The sequence below is a fragment of the Liolophura sinensis genome, chromosome 8 (genome assembly GCF_032854445.1).
Source record: "Liolophura sinensis isolate JHLJ2023 chromosome 8, CUHK_Ljap_v2, whole genome shotgun sequence".
Taxonomy (NCBI): domain Eukaryota; kingdom Metazoa; phylum Mollusca; class Polyplacophora; order Chitonida; family Chitonidae; genus Liolophura; species Liolophura sinensis.
This window is the reverse complement of record NC_088302.1, coordinates 21,731,880-21,752,773: the sequence shown is the minus strand read 5'-3', so window position 1 is coordinate 21,752,773 and position 20,894 is coordinate 21,731,880. Positions and strand designations below refer to the sequence as shown.

Below are 20,894 nucleotides of genomic sequence, written 5' to 3'. Positions count from 1 at the left end.
TCACCTGGGACATATGCTATCAACAATAGGATTTTCAGATCCCGTGGTTCAATGATATCATATACCAGCATAAATTAAGATGATCACATGATACTTTCAAAGTCATGTCACAGTCAAAAAAAAAAAAGAAATAAGAAAACTGTGTAGCATCATTGGTAGACAATTTTCTGCCTGCAATCTTGTGACATTTCCCTGGTCACTGATTGGTTGATGTAGATGACAGCAATCCTTCAAGATCCAGATCACAAATTGGTGTCCGGTTCTTTTGAGTTCTGGATTTTTAGTTGCCAAAAATCAAACAAGCTGAATCTTTTGATCCAGTTTTCCAGACTCAGGAATTCTTGTCACCTGACTCAAGTAAATTTTGTGCATCTTTTTTTGCTAAAATCAAAAATCCCTACCGGTTCAGACAGCACAGTTGGAAGATCTTCCGCTTCGGGAGCGGCTTCTCAGTAAAGCAGCACGAGATAAAAGAGCGATGGAAGTGCATCCTGCAACAAGGAGGAATATTACATGCACTCTAAGGATTCCTTCATCGTCATATGATTGAAAAATTGTTAAGTACAACGTTAAACCCCCAAGCACTCAAAAGTCCCTTTTCTACAAAAAAATTTTTACATGTGCAATGCATGCTGGGCTTTATCACTCAAAAGTCTTTTCTGTTACCATGCTTTACTCTTCAGTCAGACTAGTGATCACTGTCCACTTCACACAGGTTTAGCTCTGAAAGATCTCAAAACTAAACAATACATAATAACCGACAGAAAGGATGGTTAAAGAAAACAATTGTAACGGACTCATGGTAATTGTCACCAGTAAACTGCTTAAGTTTAATGAAATTCAACCAGGGATGAATAGCCAACAAAAAGAATTTCATGAAGTGTACTTTTCATCTCGATCAACCCATGTCCGATAGCTCCAGGTCAGACATTTGGAGACTCCAGCGTCAGATGTGATTCTGAGTCTAATATCTCCGGGAAGTGTCTATTTCTTCTAGTTAATCACCCTTTCATCTGTACACATTAGATGTACCTGTACCAACCAGGTTATAAAACCATTCACTACTTTCTTATATCATGTACCGGTACATTTACACCATCACAAGACGCAACATCTCTTCTGCTCCCTTAACGAAGGAATGAATGATTCTATGGCTTAATGCCACTTTGGCAATATTGCAGAAAAATGGCTCAAGACACCATAATAAGATGCTGTCCGTAGGTTTGCGAGCTACAGATCTCTGGTGGTACAGTGAGAATTCTGACCTCCTAATTACACAGGGTCATCCATTTATTGACATAACCAGTCCTCTTTTTCCAATAGTCTGCCAGGGGAAGAATTATGGAGGAGCCATTAATACTGGAGTTTGTCAAGGTCCACATCCCGTTGGTCACTCTGTCCCCATGCCTTGTCCTCGTCTCCAACAAGCAGAACAACCAAAATTTCAAAGTTCATTGCTTACAGATGAAAAATCCAGTCGACCATTCAGAATGTATTCCACAGTTCAGTAGTCAGCGGAGCCGGGGGTGAGTTTGGGTCAGCATCGGCTGGCGCATGCTCGCCTCTCCGTACGATGCTCCCGGAGATGGATTGGTCCGTAACCAAAGCAGGACGGCACTTATCCAAAATCTATATGCCATAAAACTGTTTGTCATTACTAATTCTGTATCCAATAACTTTAGACAAGTCATTCACATATGTAGCACATTATGATAGCTGTAGTGAAGATTACATTCAAAGGGCTCAATGGGATTTCTCATTTTTAATTGCAGCAATTATTCATTTTATTTGAATTATGTCAAATGCCATATTCAAGAATTTTTGAGTTAAGCAACTGTGATCAGTTTCATGTGTACAGGAAAACCAAAACAAACCGGTTCAAGCCACCATTTTTATTTTACACCTTTATCGATAATCCAAATTTATGTCTTAATAGTACATAAAAAAAATAAAAACAGAATGCCCAACGTAAACCACAGCCTCTGGGCAAGCACACCTTATAAATCTCCTAAGAAAGATGGACTCAAGTCTGCAACCTCAATGGCCAAAGACCAAGCGTCCGCGATGAGACCAATTCCTTAGCTGAAGTAGTCCGTAAAGGCCCTTGATAATATCTAACAATTTCCAAAAATGATTCACAATTAATATCTGGGAAAACTAAGGTAGACCTAACAGTAAGATAGAATAGTATTTCATTGTGCAATCAAGAAAAATCAAGCCCGTTTGACTAATTCCACGAGAAGACGGAATATTTTTTAAACCTGTGAGTTAGCTCTACTAGTGTCAAGCAGAACCTCGAGCCATTGTCACCTCTTGAAATGATTGCAGTGCAACGTCTGCAATCTGACAATATCCGATTAGTTTCTAATACAACATCCTTCTTTCTTTGTGACATCATAATGATGAGTTAGGAAATGAACATTTGACTTCAATAAAATGGTGTTAAGGTGCACCTGCCAGCCGTTTGACGGGTCCTCATGAAAAATCTCAGATTATTCTTTGTGTTAGCTAGATGTAGCTAGATCATCAACATCTGATACAAGCCAGTATGAAATCAAGTTCTAATTTATTAAATATTTAAAATTAATATTTCCAGAAATTTGAAATGGGCAATGCACAGTGTCCTATGAAATGAGAACTAGTATTCAAACTTTTATTATAAACTGGGCACTACTAAAAGAACTGAAAAGAAGTTTGGAAGTTAAAAAGTTCAAATTTTACAATTCCCACAGTAAGGTTAAAGGTTATAGAGGAGATTTTGACAGATTCTAAATTCAACTCAATTCAACATGACAGATTAGAATTCAAGCAAATCTGTCCCATAAAACCTGAAATCTTATGATCAGGCCAGAAAACGTGATTTCATTTCAGACAAGTGTATTAGTGTGAGAAGCAACTCTTTTGTTTTACAAGTGAGCATGAAAATCGGTACAGATCGTGCGAGTGCGATGAAGGAAAGCCGATAAAAACTTTACGCATAACAGAAGTCAAATTGTGCGACTCCCAACGACCCCTGTTCATCCATCATCGCCATGGCGCCGGATGACGAGCCCAGCCTCAAAACCCTGCCCAAGAGAGAAAACTTTACATGCTTTCCTAGCATCGTTACAAAACACAACAAATTACCTTCATCTTGTAATGAGCAAGGCCACATTTACAAAGTTTTGTGTTGGTCAGCTCATCCAATTTGTCACAAGGTATTAAAACTACTGATACAGTGTATATTTTGTTTTACATTTTTGCATTTGATTGGTGGGATTTGATTCAATAAATGCAATGGATGTACATGTACACAAGAATAGTCTGACGACATTATCTATCCCATCACACTTAAGCAAACACAGTACATGTATTTTGTTAAAATTCTGCTTCACTAAAGACACTGTCTTTGACCTCCTTATTTACCTTATCTGGACACTTGGGTTCACATGCACCTATTAAAATGGCAGTTAAAAAAAAAAAGAGAGTCCATTAAGAACTTTTCAAACAGCTCACAGAAATATGTTCCACGCATTACTGAACACAAATATACCAATATTATTGTAACATGGCTGGCCCCAATGGCAAGACAAGAACAAGTATCTGGGTTTTACACACACAGTAACAACGGAGCATACAGACGTATATGCACCCATAATTATACACACGGCTAAAATATTGCTCACGGGGTGTAAAGCCATTAACTGAACATTCACCAAAGTCCTTAAATCCAATCAAATCTTTTTATTATTATACCGTATAGAGTGATTCTTGCTTTCCATTGGTCAATGCACTGTCACATGATATTCCACAAGACATGATATCCAGCCATTATGTGCGCTTATTCTACAGCAGTTAGCTCCCCTTGCGTGCCTTATTTGTCATGTAAACAACCGGACAATGGCTAGCCTCCTTATCAGTGTACAAATACAGTGATTTAAAGCCCTAATTGAACAAGTACCCTGTATTTCGGTATAAAAAAAACAAATGATATACATCACTTCTCTCCAGCTCACAATACCTGATATCCCATCCTTTAGCATGCACTATCTGTACATCTTTGGTTGATGTCTTTGTTGGTTTTTTTTTCTTTGCTACTTTTTTTTTTTAAATTTATTTGTAGTCTATAATATACAATATATACATTATATTCCTATTCATGCCTGCCCACAATAATACATGTAGTATATGTCTTTGATCTTGCCGATCCGTCAAATTACCTTAGCATAATACAAAACCAAAAGTACCTGGATATCTCAAGATATTGCAAATAAAGCTTTGAGGAAATACTGAAACATGGCATATATGTGACTTTCAATGAATGTCTTTCAATGCTTTTGAAATGAATGTAAATTATCACAATCTCATACCATCATATAGATTTTTTATCACTTATTATCTTACAGACCATATACATGTATCTTAATAAACAACAAAGACCCATTATCACAAAGATATATTATCACACATGTACAAACAGAAAAAAAATTTTTTTTACCACAGTTTATTTTTAATAGACTTATTAGATATACCATGCAGTCAATAGTGATATCATATCTTAACATAAAAGAAGACTATAATGTATTATCATATAGACCTATTATTACATATATCACATATAATACTTAATATTATCAATAAGTTGCCAATGCAACCGTAGACTGTCCTTGTTTGATATTTTCAGAACATAAACAGAGTCAAATAAACAGACAGGAAATTTCATATAACTAGGCATCATAAATAATCATATAAATGTGACAAAACACACACTGTGAAAAACAACTCCATACTGATCCGGTTGAATGGTTTATTTAGGCTCACTTTACAAAACAGGAGCACATTGCATGCCTAAAATAGATGGTAAGCCAGCTTGGAAAACAGCACTGTCTTTTGGAGGCTAGCATTTTGCTGGGTAAGGACCCCATCTATTCTGACCTCCATAAAGCCCGATCTCTTGATTCTGTGTCGTAAAGCGAGATGGACGAGAAAGCGAGCCAGCTCCAAGAAAAAGGAAAAAAAAAACTCGCCCATTGGTCGGCTGATTGGACAATTCATCATGGGGGATGCCTTAAGAAGAGGCAAAAAATTGTCAATGAAAGTAAAATGAAATTATTGGGCCTGGGCTGGAGTCTCATCAAGGTTTTATCAGACCCACTAATCTTTGTTCCGAAAGATTGATCGGCCTCAAGTTTACTCCCAATTACCCAGAATGCCTTGCCGTCATTAATGCTGGGTGCAATTTCAGAGAATGTCTCCGATCGGGACAAAAACACACAAATTTCTCCTCACTCTAATTATTAGTGTGAGGAGACATTCGCCATGTCTGCACCACCATATTCCTTTTCTTATTAATTGGCCAGTATAGCATACCAGGACAGCAGAAGTCTGCCTGAAGGCGCTGGCGGCTACTCCGTCCTCTGTCTCTCTCTCTTTCCTTCGCTGCCCCTCCAATTCTGCAAAACTGCCTGAGCCCAGATCACTTGAATGCCAGTGTGGTGTTTTTTGTTTTTTTTAAATTTCATTATTCTTCCCCTTGTTAACATGTTACCAAAAGTCACCTAGGGTAATTACTCATGCTATTGATTCGTTATGTTTCTCCCCAGTCACCCTCATCGCTATGGCAACTTCAATTTAAACCGCAAGTTCCAAAAAACAAATACAAAGAATTAAGAGTATCAAATCAAAAGTTTTGCCAAATTTATGGAGCTCTCACATGCAGCACTCCGCTCTGTAACCGCAATTTGATAACTTATGTACAAACATACACGACAGTAAAAAAATGTTTGTAACAAGCAAAATCAGCTTTAATGCTCGCATTATATAAATAAAGGGAAATTGACGGGGCAGGGCACAATAACTAATGGTAGGTAGAGTCAGTATGACCCGAGGCAGAAGCAATTTCTTTAATTCAACTAACATCAAGCCTGTCAGTTTATACAGTCCTGAGGCAAAGTGTACGTGTTACATCATACTTGGAATGTTGCCAACATGAACATGGTTAACTCTTGAGAGCGGATAATTTTGATATGGTGTGGATGAAAAGCTTCCAGCATGCTTTTTAGGTATACATGTAACAGTTCATTAATTTCAACAAGTGTTATGAGAAACCGGATAGCCTGACGAAGTCAGCAGCTTAAACATCACTACTAGTATCAAGTATACAAGCGTTACCATCTGCAAATTAATGGCAAGGTAATATTTTCTGTAAAGGTGTTTTTTTTTTTACTTATTCAAAGTAGTCATTTATGCAGTCACTATTAAGTCTGATTGCCACTTCAGTATAAGTAGAATACTCTTAGAGACAAGGAAAACACTAAGATAAAGTATATATCACATGAAAGACCATTAAAAACTGTAAAAGAAAATAGTTTCATTATTTTTCCAACTGACTAAAATGGTTTAAAAACATCTACAGTGGCCTGTAGTGAACCTGTGGGTATTAGAGAGGTCACATTAATATATTTGCTTGATACAGCTTGATTCAAGGTCCATTTGGCGAATGTATTCATAAATCTATAAGTATATGCATTGGTGAAATCTAGAGTGTTGAGTGGCAAAAACCTGATGTGATATCACTGGGCAAAATATTGTTCAAAAAGTCCACCGTAGAATCCAATCTTCAAATTCATTTCACTAGATTGCAAAAATTCTTTAAAAAATACATCCGATTACTTTTATGGACAATGTTTAATGAATTTTCATCTGAACAAATACTGCATGTTAGAGTTTTCTTCACCTTTAACACTGCTGTTTCATATTGATTCATGTAAAAACGTTAAGTTGCACCTTTATAATGGAGTTTTATAGCTTTTATAATTGAACGTCAATGAATCAACAAGTACTCCTATTTGCACTATGAATATGGACAAATGAGTTTCAAGTCCAGCTCAGACTGGCTTCCTCTCCCAACTGAAAGTGGGAAGGTCTGCCAGCAACCTGCGGATGTTCGTGTCTTTTCACTGAGCTTTGCCTGGTTTTCTCCCACCATAATGCTTGTCGCCGTCATATAAGTGAAATAGTCTTGAGTACAGCATAAAACATCGATCAAATAAATAAATAAATATAAACAATGTTACCAAATAAAATTCTAAGAACCAGGATTATTCCAGATAAACAAATTAACTGAAAGAAATGTCTTCTGAATATATCTGAATATTTCAATTTATAGGATACATCAAGCCCTTGGTTTTTAATTTCTAACACAAAATTTACATGTATGATGTGGCTTAACATATAAAAGCTCAAAAACGCTCGTCATTTTTTTTCTTGAGGTATAAAAATGGCATTAAGCTAGTTTTTGTTAGGCAACAGCAGTCAGAATAGAAATTAAAGTAGCCTGCTGACATCAATCGTGATAGTTGTCAAAACAACTTAAGACAGAGGGAGAGCCTGAACTGCTAATGGCTAAGCAGGTCCTGAGGTCCCAGTATGTTCATAGATGACGCCATTTCTGAATATTTCAGAAAAATTTTGTTTCTTCATTTTCCTTAAAAATGTTTTATAGTACCTTTAGTGCCCTTTAACCGCTCAGAAATAAAATTTTATGAATAGGATAAAGTGGTTGATGCAGATTTCCAAACAAACTGCATGACACATGGGATTATGATAATATAAATAAATTCGACTGTGGATATACTTAAGCTGTCATTTATGATGCCCTAGTGTCAGTGGAGTTATTACCCTATATAAGTTTATAGGATGCTCTAGTGTCAGTAGAGTTATTACCCTGTAGAAGTTTATAGGATGCCCTAGTGTCAGTGGAGTTATTACCCTATAGAAGTTTATAGGATGCTATAGTGTCAGTAGAGTTATTACCCTATAGAAGTTTATAGGATGCCCTAGTGTCAGTGGAGCTATTACCCTATAGAAGTTTATAGGATGCTCTATTACCCTATAGAAGTTTATAGGATGCTCTAGTGTCAGTAGAGTTATTACCCTATAGAAGTTTATAGGATGCTATAGTGTCAGTAGAGTTATTACCCTATAGAAGTTTATAGGATGCCCTAGTGTCAGTGGAGTTATTACCCTATAGAAGTTTATAGGATGCTCTAGTGTCAGTAGAGTTATTACCCTATAGAAGTTTATAGGATGCTCTATTACCCTATAGAAGTTTATAGGATGCTCTAGTGTCAGTAGAGTTATTACCCTATAGAAGTTTATAGGATGCTATAGTGTCAGTAGAGTTATTACCCTATAGAAGTTTATAGGATGCTCTAGTGTCAGTAGAGTTATTACCTTATAGAAGTTTATAGGATGCTATAGTGTCAGTAGAGTTAATACCCTACAGAAGTTTATAGGATGCTCTAGTGTCAGTAGAATTATTACCCTATAGAAGTTTATAGGATGCTCTAGTGTCAGTAGAATTATTACCCTATAGAAGTTTATAGGATGCTCTAGTGTCAGTAGAGTTATTACCCTATAGAAGTTTATGTAGCTAACTAGAGCCCAAGGGCTGTGAAATGGGTCTAGTGCTCTTCTATTTTAATTTTTCTTGTAACTAATGACCAATTGTCTTCTACAACAATTAACTGGTCTTCTCCACCCACAAAGGACCTATTCTTGTCTATTCTTGTCAAAGGACCTATTCTCCTATTCTTGACAGACTTATTCTGTCTGTAATGAAGGACCTGGTACCACCTCATTATTACACGACTATAAAGAGAATGCATTGGACCAGAACATCGTATTATGATATAGGGCCTACTGTCAGATTGTACACAGTTTCCCGAAATTTGTTTACCAAAGTCGTTACCATTTCTATTTGTTCAGTTAGAGTGAGCATGAAAATCTTCATTATTTGTATCACTGCCATATGTGGCAAGATATCATAATACAATACATGTTTTGGTCCTAAAATTGTATGTTTGTATCTTAACAGTACAAATATGGCAAGGACACATAAAATACATGTACAATCTGACAATATGTTTTTTTTGTTTGTTGTTTTTTTTATCTTTTCAGGATTATATCCAAATGTTCATCACATATAGCAAACGTAATTCACAGCTCATTTCACAGTTTAACAGATACCTGCTTCAATGGACCATGAAAAACTTTGTATAATACGTTTGTTGGCATTCACACAATTAGGTAGATCAACTGTTGGGCAGTTACAACCCAAGAGGTCGATCAGTGCTACAGATAATTTACAGAGGTAGTGCTGTACTCCCTACTTTTCCAAAATAGGGAGCTCTGGGTAAGCTTAGTGTATTACACATCGTTGAAAATACTCAACACTTCACCATTTTGGGTCCCCAGCAATACACCTGGATAGTGTGAAGTTGATTAAGTAAAGAGGGTTGGGAAAATCAAAAGACATGTACATGTGCATATGTGTATAGACCTACCGGTTCAGAGACTCTTGTAGTTACTTACACGTGTAGGACTACAAGTATATGTATGTACACGTCGATTGCCCAGAATTACGACTTGTCATGACATTCTCGAATAACTCAGCCTACTGGGTATATTCCAGTATCTCACTCACTGATAACTTTACCATGTCATCTTGTTTTGATAGCAAGGGTTGCAGTATTATTTCGTTCTATGGCAACTTGCCTAATGAGACTGGTAATTTTTTTTTACCTGTCGAAACATTTCTGTATAAACGAGCAGCTGCCGTTTTGTGATCAAAACCTGATAACATGTGATCAAAACATGATAACATGTGATCAAAACATATAGCTTGCTATGCTATATCCAAATGTAGGCCTACATTAGAAGACAAAAATTTATTATTTGTGCTTTATTTATTGGCAGTATATATATGTATCGCTGTATTTCATTGCACCGGTTTCTCTCCTCAGAAATCACCAATACATATACGCGTTGGAAAATTGACCCTCGAAGACTCTTTAACATAGAACACATGACTGACAACGTGTAGAATCAAACACATGAATTAGGGGCGATATTAGGATGATTTAATGCAGCAAAGTAGCTGAAACTGCTGTATAGTAAACCAAATGACCATTTTTTTTTTTAGCCCTCCTTACATCTTCTTCATGGCAAACACTATATAATGTCACAAATACAAATATAACAGTAGTAATTCTCCACGAATGTGGGTAGTGATACAAGAGACTTTGCTGTAACCTTCAGTTTCTGAAAACTAACACGTTGTGGAGAGCATCGTGCACGGAAACTACTTTGGAGATCTACTTTAGATTTTGACAGGACTGTTTGCTTTAAATCTCGCATGTATGCTATAGCTTTCAGGAATTAAGGCATGCACACAAATCATCGTGAGAATTCAGAACCTTCTGTTTTAATTTTAGAAGATAAAAGATTCTCCCATCACCTTTTTATTTTCATCTTGGAGACATGGTCGGTTTGCCCATTTTCAGGTCTTCACAAAAAATATAATTTTATCAGTTTACATAGAATAATGCCTTCAGGATATGCTATAATAAACACGCAAAAAGTCTGAAAAATTACAGTGTACCAACGTTTGGATTTAAGCTGAAATACAGATCAAGATGCATTTCTTCAATGTTTCCTGGGTTACAATATCCACTATTATTAACACACTGGTTTCCTTTTATGTGTTTCAATGAAGAGCTAGCAAAAATATGAAGATATTATTCCGGAAATTTATGGCCAAAAAATAATCAGCGAAAATCAGATATTTGTTATTACTTCACAATATTTCAAATAATTACTCAACACCTTTCACAAAACAACAGCCTTGTCTTTGCACATATTACCAATAAAAAAAAAAAGTTCCTAAAATTTTTAAACAGCGTAACAGTTAGCCTATAACTTTTTAAAATTTTTAAACTTATTTAAAAACTGAAAATAGGACAGGTACCAGTCGGTCAATTCAATAATATGAGTTATTCTAGGTAAGTGAAGACAATTTGACTTGACAGAGTATATGGATTTTTTGCCCAAAATATCCAGTATAGCCTTTTTGAATTAAACTAGGTACCTGGAAAACCTCCTGACTAAAAACTACAGCAAAACCAGTGAAAGCTTCATTTCAGGCTACGGTTTCCTTCATCTTAGGTAGATTGGCCTTAAGCACAACCTTGGGCCAAATGAGGGAAGGCCCCAAAGGATGTAAACCGTGCCAAGTATCTGACAAACTTTATCACATAAAGCAGAGTTACTGGGAGCTAGGAACAATGGAAACACAGAAATTATCAATTATGGTGATGCTAGGAGGCGTTAAAATAGAACTGTCCCAAAATAAAAAGGATAAGCAAGATGCAAACATATAACCATACTGAAGGATTCCCATATTTCCTTTCAACATGGAAACAAAACCAATGCAATCACATGATTGGAAGGAGTGTGTGGCTTTATAGTGCTGATAAAATTTAAAGAAAATGATTAAAGAATGAAGAAGTTGAGACGTCAAAATCTGAGCATTTAAATCTGAACACATGTCCTCATTATGCAACAAAAATTCTTATCAACGAACTGTGATGAGCTTTACCACACTTTTTTCCATGGAGATTTCAGGCGCTTCAGGATGTGTACAAATTGCTAGTGATCTTTACTTGTCGTCTGTTGGTGGAACAATGTGTCTCGAATTCACAGTTGCAAAATAGCAAATGAGAAATAGTTCATGTGAACATATGCCTTATGACAGATGATTCCGCCAAAGAAAAAAAAACAGAGACAAAGAAAAAAGAGAAAAACTGGCCATACACGAAAGGGTTGAAACAACGTCGTGACCAGACTGAGACAAGATTTTCGCTGTGCTAGTTCAACGGATGCAAAAGAGTGCTGGGTGCGTCTTTTATAAATGGCCATTCTATGGTGAAATGAACAAAAACAGTGACGAAAACTTGAACTGTGTCTCCATTGGAGAAGTAGATGGAGTGGGAAAAAAGAGATGATATATAAGACGGGGTGTTTTGGCTTGGCCCCCTTCTACTCCATAAGATGCCGGTTCCTGGGGACGGTAAAGAAATCAAACAATTTGGCAGGGAATTTATGGAGACTGGTGGAGGGATAATTTCCTCGCGATGGCAATTGTATGGCCCCGGTTGACAAAGACTGATGTGGGTTATACAACGGCTCCTCTCCGGACTGGCCATGCTGATTTCCATAGAAATCGCCTCGGACCGTTTTCTTTAATTTCCATGTTAATTCAATCGCACTAGAATATTGAAGCCAGGCCCTATTGATTCATATCTCCCTTCATCAGCCGGCTTTCAGAAGACAGTTTGCCAAGACTGAAGGACCCCGGGAAAACTGAAGGATGGGACAACACAGCTGTTCTCTTAAACTCTTCTGTCCTCAAGCCTTCACTTTACAGCCCAACATACAGGCAAACTGGCAACCAAACACACGGCAATAAAAACAAGAAAGGGTATCTACTGATTGGTTTACACACTGACATATACGACATGTACCACCAATCAGGCTACACTGTCTTAGTCCAATTCAACAATGTCGAGGCAACCTGTCTATACAGATCAAGGTTCGGAAATCTCAGTTATAGTACACTGCACCACACATTCCCAGAACCAAGGAACCCCTTTCGTACCAATTTAGCATCCTTAAATAGAATTGGGTTTAAAGCCACCATGGAAACCATTAACATTCTACACAGCCATTCAAACTGTACAGCTCTGCATTTGATTGGATGATGATTGCACCAGAAATTAGGGATGATCTGCTTCCCATAAAAGCCAGATCACACCAGTCACAAATCTACTTTACTCACACTAATTAAAGTTTTTAAAGACAAGAAACTGTGATGTATTAAAAAGCTGCCCAATCCTGCCCTGCCAATTACTATTTCAATACTACTTGATCATGTCACATGTATTACTATATGTACATGCATCTATTATATAACTGGAATGCTATGACCATTTCACCCAATATTGCTACCATCGAAAACGGTCATAGTATTCCAAGGGTCGTGATCTGAAACTAAAAAGAAGACGAGAAAATAGGGAATAAATTCACAACCTGGCTGCAGACAGAAAGAGGTGGATGGAATTGAACTACAAATGGTAAGAGGTGGAGGGAACCTGACTACAGATGATAAGAGATGGAGGGAACCTGACTACAGATGAGGTGGAGGGAACCTGACTACAGATGAGGTGGAGGGAACCCGACAACAGATGATAAGAGGTGGAGGGACCCTGACTACAGATGATAAGAGGTGGAGGGAACCTGACAACAGATGATAAGAGGTGGAGGGAACCTGACTACAGATGATAAGAGGTGGAGGGAACCTGACTAAAGACGATAAGAGATGGAGGGAACCTGACTGTAGATGAGGTGGAGGGAACCTGACTATAGATGAGGTGGAGGGAACCTGACTACAGATGAGGTGGAGGGAACCTGACTACAGATGATAACAGGTGGAGGGAACCCGACTACAGATGATAAGAGGTGGAGGGAACCTGACAACAGATGATAACAGGTGGAGGGAATCTGACAACAGATGATAACAGGTGGAGGGAACCTGACTACAGATGATAAGAGGTGGAGGGAACCTAACAACAGATGATAAGAGGTGGAGGGAACCTGACTATGGATGAAAGGAGATGGAGGGAACCTGACAACAGATGATTAGAAGTGGAGGGAACCTGACTACAGATGATAAGAGGTGTAGCGAACCCGACTGCAGTTGATAAGGGGTTCCCTGGCTACAGTTAGTAAGAGGTGGAGGGAACCTGACTTGTTGGTAAGAGGTGAAGAGAACTTAACTATAGATGGTAAGAGGTGGAGGGAACCCGACTACAGATGAGGTGGAGGGAACCTGACTACAGATGGTAAGAAGTGGAGGTAAATGACGACAGATGATAAAAGGTGAAGGGAACCTGACTACAGATGGTACGTGAGCAGTGGAGAGAACCTGACTACAGATGGTACATGTGAGTGGTGGAGAGAACCTAACTACTGATGGTAAGCATTGGAGGGAACCTGACAACAGATGGTACATGTGAGCAGTGGAGTTAACCTGACTACAGATGGTACATGTGAGTGGTGGAGGGAACCTGACTACAGATGGTACATGTGAGTGGTGGAGGGAACCTGACTACAGATGATACATGTGAGCGGTGGAGGGAACCTGACTACAGATGATACATGTGAGCGGTGGAGGGAACCTGACTACAGATGATACATGTGAGCGGTGGAGGGAACCTGACTACAGATGATATATGTGAGCGGTGGAGAGAACCTGACTACAAATGCTAAGAGATAGACCTAATAAATGTCTTACATTTCAAATATTTCTGGCTACACTGGGCACACCACTCCCTCACCCCTGTAACAGATTTGGCGTAACTTTTCACATGCCTGCAAGAGGTGAACGGAGCCTGATTAAAGATGGCATGAAGGAAAATGAATCTCACTGCAGGGTTTATAGTTAAAGTGTCCCGAGCACAGCAGAAAAAGGCAACATGTGCTTACTATCAGCGTCCCAAATGTACCTAATGATCTCCATTCAAATGAGGTCAACCAGTGAACAGAACAAGAAGCAACTATTTGGATATAGCAATTTTTTAATGTTCACAAGTGATACCAATGTCCAGATAAGTCAGGAATCACTGAACAATACCTTCGCCTCATCCATTACAAGAAGTTATTTCTTGGTAGACTTGAAGTCTCCTACCAAATTGTGCTTTTAAAGACAAATAATTGAGGAGTCACTTGCAAAAAATTTTCATTCAGTTTCATTCAATTGCCATGCTAGCTTTCAGGACAATCATGTTGGTATAATTTCCAAGTATTCAATCTGGGTAAGTGTTCAATAACAGCCCGGTACACTTGTTAAGGAACTGACTCGGTAATTCAGATCTACAACAGAACGTGTACTTGTCAATGTCGATCTGAGTACAGAAATGTCATTTGTAAAGTAGCTCCAATGTCAGCATTAGGCAATACCAATCTCATTCTGTGATTTACAGGTAAGCCAAAACTAAAAGCTCAAAAACTGGAATAAACACAACGCTAAAAATTTTGATGTTTTTACATTTTTTCTTGTTTCTTTTTCTGTGTTTTTTAATACGATTTTCTGATCAAGTAAACATGACTTTGTAAGAGGAAAAATTGTTGAACTGTTCATATTTTCCATACATCAGATGATGTGTCCAATTTATTTCTTTTTATACACACCTCCAACAGTGAAATAGAATTCACTCTGCTCGTGCAACAAAAGTATAAATTTGTTTGGCCTTAGTGAGGTTGGCGATGAGGGTTGGAGGGGGAAGAGCAATGCTTTGAGAACAAGTGGACTCAGGCGTGGCTAGATATAAAACCTACTGTTCGCATGGTGGATCTGCCAAAAGCCTCCAGTGACACATGTCATGTTGTACAGACCAGAACATTTTGCTACTGTCGAAATCAAATCAAGCACTGGTCATAAAGTACACAGGCTCAAAGTCAATAATCATGGGGTTACATGAGCAGGGAAAGGAAATTCAGGAATCTGTGCTGGCAAAGGTTTTATACAAGGGAGGCTGTAAACATCAGTGGGAGAGCTGGCCAAAGATAGGGTTCTGTTCAACTAGAGGGGCAAACTTATAATCATATTTTACCCCATGCAGCACCCCGTCCCTACCCTGTACAACCTAGTTTCTGATGGTTTTAAGTCACCTAATCCTGAGAGCAACATTTAATACCATTATATACAAGTTTGCAATTAGCATTAACAATAAATTAAGAATAAAGACCTTTATTTTTATCAGAGAGTTAAACTAAAAAAAAACAGCAATTTTGGTTCTAAACAAGATGTGCATTTGACTGCACTATTAGATCTAGAACAAGAAATATACTTCTTGCATATTCATTTGTCAATTCGAGTTCCACATTGTTTCATTATTCTTTACAAAATGACCCACCTTTTGCAAGCAATATACATATACACAGGTGAGGACCGTGGTCAGTTTTTTAGCGGACATCAGCAACACAAGAGGTATGAAATAAATATGTCAATTGGACTGATGAACTGCCAGGTATGGAATTATAAATATCGTCACTTCATTGCATTAACTTCATTATCTTGAAGATCAGCACTGCACATCATGGGTGCACTTGTCAGCTCCACATGACATTTACAAGCCTAATTTTAGGCTGGTTCAACAATTTCCATTTTGACACACCATATATGAGGCTGGTTTACCAATCTGAGTCAGACAATCCATATATCGTGTGTACCTTACATTGGAGACCCAGCGAAATGCCCTGCCACAGGGCTTCTACTGACTTCAAAGATTCTTTTACCTGCTCAAGGTGATTACATCACATTAAAAACAGAACGACGCTACAGTAGAAACAGATACATTGTAAGTTAACATCACAGACATCAAAATGAAGATGATCAGTGCCGTTAAAATCTCTTTCTGCTCCAGGTTTAGGTTTTTTAAATACATGTCAGCGTGTTAAAAATTCATCTGTCTATACAAATTTGGACAGTGTGATATACAAACCATGACGTAGTGTAATGTAACTATGATATAACTTTCATACAGAAATATTCATCACCATAAACACACTCCTCTTGATGATCAACAAGGCAATATAACATTCTGAAAACAACACACAAACAAATGAATATTTCTATATTAATTATTTGACTGGTGTTTTACACTATACTCAAGAATAATTCAATTATACGACGACGGCCAGCATTATGGTGGGTGGAAACCGGGCTAACCCATGACAATCCACAGGTTGTTGCCGGAACTTCCCACGTACGGCAAACAAATGAATAATGCTAGGACTATGTTTATTCAATGCAATACACTAGAGCTTTCTCCACACCAAAGAATGTTTATATTAGGAAACAACTGATAATCACTTGGATGAAAGTCAGTGCATTCCAAACAAATACTATTTATTTATTTATTTGATTGGTGTTTTACGCCGTACTCAAGAATATTTCACTTATACGATGGGGGGCCAGCATTATGATGGGAGGAAACCGGGCAGAGCCCGCGGGAAACCCACGACCATCCGCAGGTTGCTGGCAGACCTCCCCACGTACAGCCGGAGAGAGAGACAGCATGAGCTGGACATGAACTCACAGCGACTGCATTGGTGAGAGGCTCCTGGGTCATTACGCTGCACTAGCGCGCTAACCGACTGAGCCGCGGAGGCCCCCCAAACAAATACAACATTCAGGGTTGCCAAGCCTGGCCATCTCAACCAGTCAACCAGACTGTAAGCCTTTTCAACCAGTCAGTCATATTGGAGTCCTGTCTACATGGACTGGGTACATATTCCTCACAGCACTTGCGCCGCTTTGTATGTTTTGCTTTTGTATCACTGCCCATCACCAGCAAATTTTTGTACAGAAATCTTGAACAATGCCGATCGAGTCACTGGGGTCATGGTGATGAGGCAGGAAGTAATGTCAGAAAACAACAATCCTTTGCTTCTAATAATACGCACTTTATACACATGCATTCTCTTTATCTAGAGTACATGCAACATGATTGTAACCAAAACCTAAAATCTAATGACAAATGTGATTAAATAGTTTCCGCAGAATGGAACAAATGATGAGGCTAAGTCTAAACAATCCTCCCTGCATCTCACAGGCTGCAAATGGTCAAACTTGTCTATTGGTGGCAGTGATGTAAAGCAAAAGGTAGTGAGACACATGCGCTGTAAGAAGTATGGGACTGGTATAGCCACAGTACTCCAATATGGCTGCCAGAAGTAGGTCACTGCATCCCCTCTGTTGTTCTTCAAATCTTACCGCTTATCTACACATAACCAATATAAACCTCATTAGAACCCCATGGGTTCTAGTTTACTCAGTATTTCACCTTCATAGATGTGAACTATGCCACAATGCCTACAGCTGCATTAGTGTCCTGTAAAATCATGGAAGCCAATAGTTTCCAGCAGAAGCCTACATGTATACCTGTAGCATTACTTGTGTTAGTGAATACAGAAGGACTACAGTACCTTTGGCTCTTCTGTGTCCTTGATGATGGAGTGATAATCTTCCTCGGTTTTGTCTCCCTCCGTAGCAGCTTCTGTAGACAAACTCCTCACAGGGTTGACAGTATGGGATCTCCACCATGGCTGCTTCAAGTCCAAACACGCAAGTCTGTTTGTACTTATACCTGTGAACACGGACAGACGATAAACAACCATGCCATAAGCTCGTAACATCAGACACAGCATCTTATAGATTTGCATTCTTAGATCCATTTTCAATTACACTTCAACTCTCTCTAAGCAGGTAATTACTGCAGTGCACGACACCAGTTTGACATGTCCATACATACACATCAATTCAAAAACAAAGGAAATCTGCCTGAATCCTTCTGAATAATATGTTTCACTTTTAATTGTTTACTGTAAAATTTTCGTCCGTTTGTCTGGGGCTTGATTACTATATCTTGAACATCCTTACTGCTGCATGTAATTGCATGTAATTTAATCCCTTTTATTTAATTTAATACACAACAATATGTGCATTAGCTTGAAATGAACTTGTTTGTTTATTTCTGTCATGCAGGTATAACTGAACTCCTGTGGTCATGTCTGTTAAATTTATTGTTTATTTGATTGGTGTTTTATGCTGTACTCAAGACTGTTTCACCTATACGATGGCAGCCAACATTATGGGGGGAGAAAACCGGGCAAATCCCAGGGGAAATCCATGACCATCCACAAGTTCCTGACAGGCCTTCCCACATTCGGCCGGAGAGGAAGCCAGCATGAGCTGGACTTGAACTCACAGCAACTACATTGGTGAAAGGCTCCATGATCATTGTGCCACGCTGGGCATGCTAACTACTTCGGCCAAGGAGGCCGAAGTTTTGTAAAAGATAGGAACGGTTTACAGATGGAAGTTTGTTCCCGCACCTTTAAATTTAGGCCTAGCTGCACTCCGCGTGAATCAAAGGACACTGGGAAGCCTACTTCCTAATCAAATCTCCCCACATCGTCACAGTAACTCACTGGGAACCAAATGTCACCACCAGCTCACCTGAACGTGGAAAACTGGCCACCATGCTGTCACCTTCAAATTCACGAATCAACAAATTCCGTGTGCTGGTATATAAGACCTTATCGCTTCTGCCGTTGGTGCATCTTGCACCGTGAAACAGAGGTTCAATGGTGCATGTAAACATCACAGAGGTCAGTGTCTCGTTTGACAGTTGAGCAAAGGTGAGAACTCAGATATTTTGTTCCTAGTGAGTTACAGCTGAGATGTGGGGAAAATTTAATTAGTGAGCCGGCTTTCCAGTGTTTCTGCTCCACGCAGAGTCCAGCTGTAGCGACGCCCGACCTAAGTAAGTTGAATGGTGCGGGGATAAACTTTCAGCTTCGAATGGGTAGCATTTTGCGACCAAGTACGTACGTACGTAAGCTAAGTGCCGACCTCCGTATATAATTCTGATCACAACACTGAACCAGTACATAAAATCTAATCAATTTTGCCCTTGCTTCTTATCAAACTAACGACAGCACAACCACTGAATCTTAGGATATGTCATTCACAACAAACCACGCATAAGTTTATCCAAAACAACAACAACGATCTGGCACGTTGCATGTTTCACTTAATGACAATGCGCACGGAATGCACACTAATTATGCTTAAATCACCTCTATACCCGTGGTGGTGATGTCTGCTTCACACCATGTGATCTTGTGGCTGGGTAAATAGGAATTCTTTTCCAAGGGATGCGACAGTCGCCTCAAAACACACATGTGCATGGGAAGTCGCATTTTGTACAGGACTGCTGTGAAACTGGCCAATCGCAGACCAGATGTCAGAAGATGCTATTTTAGTTCATAGGGGTCACACAGTATGTCAAACTTGGATTAATCCAAAAAGTACTTTAGACAGAGGGGATGCCGGTGTGTAAGTTGGTGATTGCGATGGCGACTCTCAGCGATGCTTTGATGGAATTAGATTACCTGTACTGATATCCGTTGCTATACTGATGTGTTAAGTAAACTGAAACATAACCGTTATGGCTGTCAATTAACACATGTACCAGGATGTATTTTATTACTTATCCAAGTATCACTGAGTTGAAAAAAATCTCCGAAGTTTTCTAAAACCTGGGATACAGAGTCATACATGTACGTTTGATATTGTATCCCAGGTAAACACCATTACAGTATGAATTAAATATCTGACGTGGTTTATTTTTCATATATATTTTTTTATTTTATATTATCATGTAATTTGCCAACGTTCTAACTAACCAAACTCAACGAAATTCTGACAGTGTGTGAAACGGACATTCCAGTTTGCTAAACGATACATGAACGATACATTAAAAATAAGGGATATACCATTTTCGTGATATTTCATGAAAATACTACATTGTATAGACTACTGCGTGTCATAAAAGTGGCCTAAACATTTCGAAATTTGCATTTAAACGGATGGATGGTGAGTTTCCAACCTATGAAATCACCATTAAAACTTGAGAGTTCACATCATCGTCTGAAAGACACCGGTATTGTGTGGGTCAGTGCTGTAAGTCTTTTATTACGCATTTATATAAATAACAGCAGTAATTTTGCGTACGTGCACACATGATACCGCTGAGTTTGAACTGCCGTGTACACGTCAGTACACACGTCAGTACACACGTCACGCCTTTCAGGAATCGTATATTAACGCTCAAATTAGATTCTCTCCTTTAATCTCTTTGAAAACATTCACGACTAGTACTGATTTCTATATTATGAAGAAAATTAACCAACCGCTACTGTTAATTGCATTTTCCAACAGACTTTACATCTAATATACTAGTATTGGCAGGTTGGATATACATTATTATGGTTAATAATATGTAACCTAATGTTGTATATAGATGCTACAGTAGACCCACACAGGAGACGAACTAACCACTCATCACCTCTAACAAATTATTTCTAAAATACTTTATTTAAGAAGTATGTTACAGTATATATAAAACACCGTCGAACATGTCTAAGGATGACTTTATCGATAAAGT

The 20,894-nt window shown here is 38.4% G+C and overlaps 1 protein-coding gene across 1 annotated transcript in view; it reads right to left on the bottom strand.

The window, feature by feature from the left end:
• The window catches only part of LOC135473308 (heat shock protein 75 kDa, mitochondrial-like), a 57,089-nt gene extending 38,163 nt beyond the window's left edge, over positions 1-18,926 (bottom strand). The window contains 3 exon segments of the mRNA XM_064753155.1: positions 16,116-16,176; positions 17,869-18,029; positions 18,902-18,926. Coding sequence (XP_064609225.1) covers positions 16,116-16,176; positions 17,869-18,029; positions 18,902-18,926 — 247 coding nt within the window.
• Between the last annotated feature and the right edge of the window lie 1,968 nt (positions 18,927-20,894).